This window comes from Triticum aestivum, chromosome 7A (assembly GCF_018294505.1).
Source record: "Triticum aestivum cultivar Chinese Spring chromosome 7A, IWGSC CS RefSeq v2.1, whole genome shotgun sequence".
Taxonomy (NCBI): Eukaryota; Viridiplantae; Streptophyta; class Magnoliopsida; order Poales; family Poaceae; genus Triticum; species Triticum aestivum.
The window spans coordinates 271,966,932-271,973,256 of NC_057812.1; the positions used below are offsets into that span (position 1 = coordinate 271,966,932).

At 47.8% G+C, this 6,325-nt stretch overlaps 1 protein-coding gene across 2 annotated transcripts; it reads right to left on the reverse strand.

Moving 5' to 3' along the window:
- Window positions 1–676: 676 nt before the first annotated feature.
- LOC123152140 (ankyrin repeat-containing protein At5g02620) lies at window positions 677–4,426 on the reverse strand. Of its 2 annotated transcripts, none has more exons than XM_044571765.1 (4): window positions 4,138–4,426; window positions 3,325–3,968; window positions 2,239–2,648; window positions 677–1,819 (listed from the first exon to the last, which is right to left on the reverse strand). In XM_044571765.1, the coding sequence occupies exons 2-4, from the start codon at window positions 3,689–3,691 to the stop codon at window positions 944–946; spliced, it is 1,653 nt and encodes a 550-aa protein (XP_044427700.1). In that variant the 5' UTR covers window positions 3,692–3,968; window positions 4,138–4,426; the 3' UTR covers window positions 677–943. The 2 variants fall into 2 exon arrangements, with proteins under 2 accessions (XP_044427700.1, XP_044427701.1); XM_044571766.1 differs by having other exon boundaries at window positions 3,325–4,028; window positions 4,138–4,412.
- Window positions 4,427–6,325: the final 1,899 nt, after the last annotated feature.

The following is a 6,325-nucleotide window of genomic DNA, read 5'->3' on the forward strand; positions in this document are numbered from 1 at the left end:
TAACCGCGCATCCACGCAGGTCCCCAGGCCCAACTGGGCCCCCAGCCCACCGGGTCGATCCCCCAGCTCTGGATCTCCAACCCTAGAGCCAGGCGATCCCCCCGACGCCGGCGCTGCAAGCACCGTCGTCGCTGGCGCCGCAAGCCCCGTCGTCGCCGCCGCAGCAGCCGCCCCTGGACCCCGTGCAGCCTCCTGAAGCAGGAGACTCTCCTCCACGGCCGGAACCGCAAGGAAAGCGAGCCCCTCCCGCGGGGTCCGCCTCGGGGCGACACGCCGCGCCGCCCCCGCCTGAGATCCATGCCGACGAGGCCCGAAACACATAGCCAGCATGCCCAAAACACATAGCCTAATAGCTTGAGGTTCAGGATGCCCAATCCACCATACTCGAACGGCTTGCACACTTGCTCCCAAGCCACCAGACAATGGCCACCGCTGACAACGTCGGTCCCTTTTCAAAAGAAGGCACGAATCCTCTTTTCAAACCCATCGATCAGCCGCATCGCGATGGAGATTGCTATAGGTGGTGTGGATGGTTTCAAGAGATTTGTGATAGAGTAGTCTTAGGACATTGGTAGGTGTGGATGTAGTGTTATCTTTGTCGAATGTTCGCATCCCACGAGAATTTCTTATAAATCTTTTGCTCCCTTCTCTAAAAACTGTAGGTACTCGTGCAAAATTATGCGTACAAGATGCCACTTACAAGGACTACCACGAATCCATACAGCATGCACCAGACGGGTCCAGGTGCCTTATCTCCATCCAGGCTGCAATACAAGCACAGCTGAGGTGATACTGTTTCAGCAGCAAAAGTACCTTCGGTTCATGTCAAAATGTCAAAACCCCACTGAAAGTTATTCATCACTCGATCGAAGAGACTCGAGCGAAACAGCGCCTGATGATAATAACTATGTACAGATCCCCGCGACGTGATCGTGACCCTGATCTACAACGCGTACATCTTCTTGTACTCGGTGTTGATCAGCTCCGGGTCCCAGTCGACCGGCATGGACCATGATCGGGACTGGCTCGCGGAGGCCTTCCTGATCTTCCTCATGCTCTTCTCCTCCATCCTGTGCGCCACGATGCAGTAGCACATGGAGCCGAGGGTGGTGAGCATGATCACCGCGCCGATGGCCATGGTGCACCATGCCAGCCACCAGTCTCCGCGGCCGACCACGACGTAGGTCAGCGCTATGAACGCCGCGGAGATGAAGAGGCACGCCAGCCACATGAGCTTGTTCATCACGAACACCATCCTCCTCTTGGCCTTCTGCTCCACCACGATCAGCGACGTCTGGACGACCACGACGGCGAGCGAGATGAAGAGCGCCAGCGAGTCGAACACCAGGAACATTATGAAGGCCGGGTCGCTGGCCACGTACGCCTGCCCCAGGGACATGCCGGGGGGCGCCTGGCTCATGTCCTCCACGAAGTTGCCGGGCACGGTGAATATGGCGGCGAAGGCCACGGTGGCGATGAGCACCGCCACGACCGTGTTGGAGTTGATGGCGTTGTTCAGGCCGCCGATGTGGAGCTTCTCCAGCCTGCTCTTGATCTTCTGGACCTGCATCTTGGTCTGCCGTGTCTGCTTGATCTGGGACTGGACGTCGTGCCTGATATCGCTCACGGTTTGCTTCAGCTGCTTTGCCGGGTTTGCAGGATGCGCCGGCTCTTTTGCAGTTACGACGCCGCCGGCGTCTCTCAGAATGTTGACAAGTTCTTGGTTGTTCATCTTCTCAGCAATGGCAAGAGCAGTCTCTCCAGATCTGTTAACTGCATTGACATCAATCCCCTCAACTGATAGTAGAGTCTGCAATATCTGCAAGGAATCACACATGGATCAGTCAATATACAAAAACCACTGCAGAATAGGAACTGGAAAGTTCTCAATAGAACAATTACTAAGAGACATCAATCCTTCTTTCCAAGAACCCTAGCTACATCATGTTTATGTTCAGCTTCAGTGAAATATTATGCCTCTAACAGGTTCAAATAATCTTGTTCTTAATTTTATTTATTTGTTTACTGAAAGAAAGAAAAACATTATTGCAATCCTAAGCAGAGAAGATGTTTACAGCAAAAAAAAGCTGCTGAACTTTATGCTCCAATTAGCCTTAGCAAAACTAGGTTCAGTAACACTGTGACAGGACAGAATAGCAAATGATTGATAAACAGCATAACTGAAAACGGTAAATATATGTAACTGTAGAAAATGATTCACAATATCTGTTCACTTACAACGATATTGCCCTTCCGAGTCGCAACATGCAGTGGCCTGTTCCCCTTGTTATCTTCTAGATGGCTAACTGAGAAATCAGGCTTCAACAACTCAACCACAATTTCAGCATTCGTTCCTTTGGACGCCATATGCAGTGCCGTCTGTCCCTTCTTGTCTGTTCTCAAACCAATCCCTGGATCCTTATTTAACAAGGATCTTACAACTTCCACATGGCCCATCCTCGCCGCGGAATGCAAAACTGTTTTCCCATTATTTCTCGCAATTTTGGCAAGGCTAGCATCAGTTTCCAGTAGGAGGTTGACAATATCAATGTGACCCTGAATGGCAGCAGTTTCCAAAGCCGTGGCGTTTACAGAGTTTGTAGTCATTGCTAGAGCAGGAAAGGCCTGCAACAGCTCCTTCAATACATCTGTGAAATCAAGAAATGGAACAAGAGAATAAGCCACATATATTTTGGAAATTTACCTTAAACCATATTATCAAGCAGGTAATTACAGCTATGGTTTATGACTGTAATTCGATCTCCGCTATCAGAAAGTCAACAGATCAGAATGATATAAACTCCAATAGAGAATGAAGCAGAGTGAGATAAGATCTAACTAGTGGTTGCATTATATCCAACGTGCACAACACAACTACGACTATCTCTTATTACATCACACCATAACTTCTTTGAGAATAACCCAGATTTTCCCTAGCCCTCATAAATTAGGACTGCTGGTGCTACAGAGAAACTCAACTTGTCAGTTGCCACCTACATAAAATAGTCAAGACTAGAGTCTAAATCAACTCAGGTATGCATTCGTTTCAGACATTAATGAGAAAAAGATGGCCAGATGTTAGCACTTATTCTTAGATGAAAAGATCATGAACAAAATCACTGTTCTTGATGTGAGCACCACTATGTCACCAACTCAATCAGATAAGAATAGACATTTTTTTGACCCGGAGCAATCTACTCACTGCACCAAAATCTATGCCCAAATCCTGATTACACAGACTTCGAAGGAATCATTTCACAGGATTTGGATAGAAAAGAATTATCAGAACAATATGCTGGACTGGTGACAAGGAAAACAGCTTACCCAGATGGCCCTGCTTGGCCGCGATGTGGAAAGCGTCGAAGCTGTTGCTGGCCTTGATCCCCGCCGTCTGCATATCAGAGACCTTCAGGATCTCGCGCACCACCTCGGTGTGCCCCTTGTCAGCGGCCACGTACAGCGCCGTCTCCCCGTCCTGGTTCGGCCGGGCGGCCAGCTCGCCGGCCATCTCCCGGCCGGATTCGGCAAGGATCCTCTGGACATTGGAGACACTGCCGGCCCTCGCCGCGAGGTGGAGCGGCGTGTCACCACGCTTGCCGGGGCTGTCCTTGCTCCGCCGGAAGTTGTCCATCCCCCGGAAGCTCTTGAGCTTCTCCAGCGCGCCCAGGCGGAAGCTGGTCTGCCTCTCCATGCCCAAGCCCAAGAATGAACCAGACGTGACCGGAGGGATTCCTCAATCTGTAACACCCCTGTTCTTAACCCCTTGCCTCACCAACTCCGGCGATTACGGCTGCTTGAGAACAAGCCACCTAATCTGCAATTTCTAAGGAGCTGAGATTGTGATCGCAGAAAATCCAAGACTTGGCTGCTTTGATTTACGGGAAGCAAGGCTGCCTTGGACAAAACCGTTGCAAGCGCTGGGATCCCCACCAATCAGTACCCTTGGGCCATGAACACAGCACCTGATACTGCAAAGGGGAGAAGGCAAATCTCAGCATTCGTACCAGCTTTTGGCATGGCAGCCGATCCTAACAAACAACATCAAACCAACGAAAAAAGATAATTCAATAAGAAAGACTATGGAATTCAAACCAACAAACTGAGGCAGCAGAAAAAGGGAAAGATATAAAACCTTACCAATTTCGCCCCAAAAGCCAGTGCACCAAAGAAATGATGGGGTTGATGCTGGAGTTCCCAAAACCCCACGCTCTCCTGCGCCAGTCGCCGGGAACCCAGATGGCAGGCAGGGCCTTCCAATGAGCCAAGAAAAGGGAAGGGAACCAAGGTCCAGCGGGAATCTCGGACCCCTCCTAGCTTTTATTCTTCTTGTTTGTTGGCTCCCGTTCTCCTATCCTAGAGCTTCACTTTCAGGGTTCACCACCTCTGCTTGGCCTCTTTGCGCCCAAGTGAAGACAGCACGGTTGGTTTCTTCAATTTCCAGGGAATAATTAACTGCGCAAGTTGGCGGTCTCTATTGGTTCCCATTTCCTTTTCATGTTTATTTTTCATTTTCATGCGGGAGCTCCCACTAGCACAATAATAATAATAATAATAATAATAATAATAATAATAAGTGATCACAATAACGGTAAGGTATTGTGTAATACTGCCTCTGTCCCACAATAATTGTCGTTCAAACTGATTTATCTGGCCTGGAGTACGCTATGTTAGAAAATAAAAGGCTCAAAACAGTTTCTAGTCATAAGCATTTGCAATTACTCCATCCATAAACAAATATAAAAGTGTATAGATAATTAAACTAATGATATAAACGCTCTTATATTTCTTTACAGAGAGAGTAGCATGGTGCCATAGTCAAGTTGGTCATTTTCGTATATGTGATCAATCCTCCTTCATTCTCCCTATCTGAAGAATCCAGTGGAGGTGATTGTGAGCATCGAAAAACACTCGCTATCAGAGTGTAAAAGGGAAAAGGAAAACAGTTCTCCTTCTGGTTTATAAAAGATGGAAATGGCCATACCTTACACGTGATGCCGACAGCATTCTTTTTGGCCCCACCTGTCAACGTAACACTATACGTTGCTTTTCTTTGAATGCATACACGTATGTGTAGGTGAAGGTGCACATGCTGCCTTGTGTGGGCTCCGGCCGGCAGCCGAAAGCCGCCAAAAGCACAATCACTTGAGAGCACAAGAATACAACGACGCATGCATGTGGGCGGCCTGCCTCCCCCGGCAAGATTTGCATAATAGTACTGGTAGATGGATTTCCTAGTATAATGGTTTGTGAATTGTGACGAATACCATCTTAATACAATTATATGTGGAGTGGGAAACAATACACAACTTGAGGCCAAGCGATGGATCCTTGATAGTGTGTCCTCTGGCCTCGCCTCACTTTCAAGTTCAGGGTAACTGCCACACGCAAAAAAACAAAGGTTCAGAGTAGCTGAAGGCCTGAATACAAAAAGAGCAGTAATGACTAGAAAGTGTATTAGGACGGTACTTTATTGACAAATTTTAAGCAAAATGAGTATCTGTATTTTAGCAGAGGAAACGATCTTATATTATGAGATGGAGGAAGTAGTTTGTAGCTCTTCACATGCATGGATGCATGCTGGCCACCTTAATGCATGCATGCATGTAGAGATATTTCTTTTCTGAGTGGATCGTGCATGCAGAGATTGGAATGTAGATACAGAAGAACATGCAATACAGAGGTACAGATAAACTTTGAATTGAATAAAGAGTATGAGTATGTATGTCGCTGGTGCGCTCAAAAGGGATGATACTTATATGCAATCATGGCAGGATATATAAACAAACATCTCTGAATCATATGTGGCCCTGGCCGCATCATGTGCTCATGTCCCCTGCTGTGCTGACTGTTGTTGTGCACCGGCCAGCAGGCGATGCATGGTGCGTCAGATGAGATTAGCACCTACCGGCAATATATTAAGTACTGCACGGCCGCACTAAACCAGCCAAGATTCCCACCAAAACCAACGAAGGGAGTATTATACATACAAATACAATGAAAGTAAGTAACGATGCTCGCATACGTGGCGCCGACGACTCTCAAGTCCTCAGCGTTGATGGTTGTGCGTCGATCCAGTGGTGATGCTCAGGCCTAAGCTCAGCCGCGTTGTGGGCATGTTGCAAATGTTTTTAGTTGCATGCACGCAAAGGTCCTGATCTGCGGCCGCGGTGTCCATTATTATAGGGAAATTTTACGGTGCATTATTATACACCAGAGCACATGTATTATATGGCCGATCTAACGAATGAGAATAATTGAGCCTTTTTAAGCCCAAGGGTATTTTCGACTTAAATATTTTTTACCTTTAATCGGCCCAATTTGGTTC

What these genes read in the sequence shown, in the direction of transcription:
- LOC123152140 (XM_044571765.1), bottom strand. Translation starts at nt 3,691, where the DNA reads ATGGAGAGGCAGACCAGCTTCCGCCTGGGCGCGCTGGAGAAGCTCAAG. An exon ending in GGCCAAGCAGGGCCATCTGG is followed by an intron (nt 2,649 to 3,324) that starts GTAAGCTGTTTT and finishes TTGATTTCACAG; the next exon opens with ATGTATTGAAGGAGCTGTTG. An exon ending in CTCGGAAGGGCAATATCGTT is followed by an intron (nt 1,820 to 2,238) that starts GTAAGTGAACAG and finishes GATTCCTTGCAG; the next exon opens with ATATTGCAGACTCTACTATC.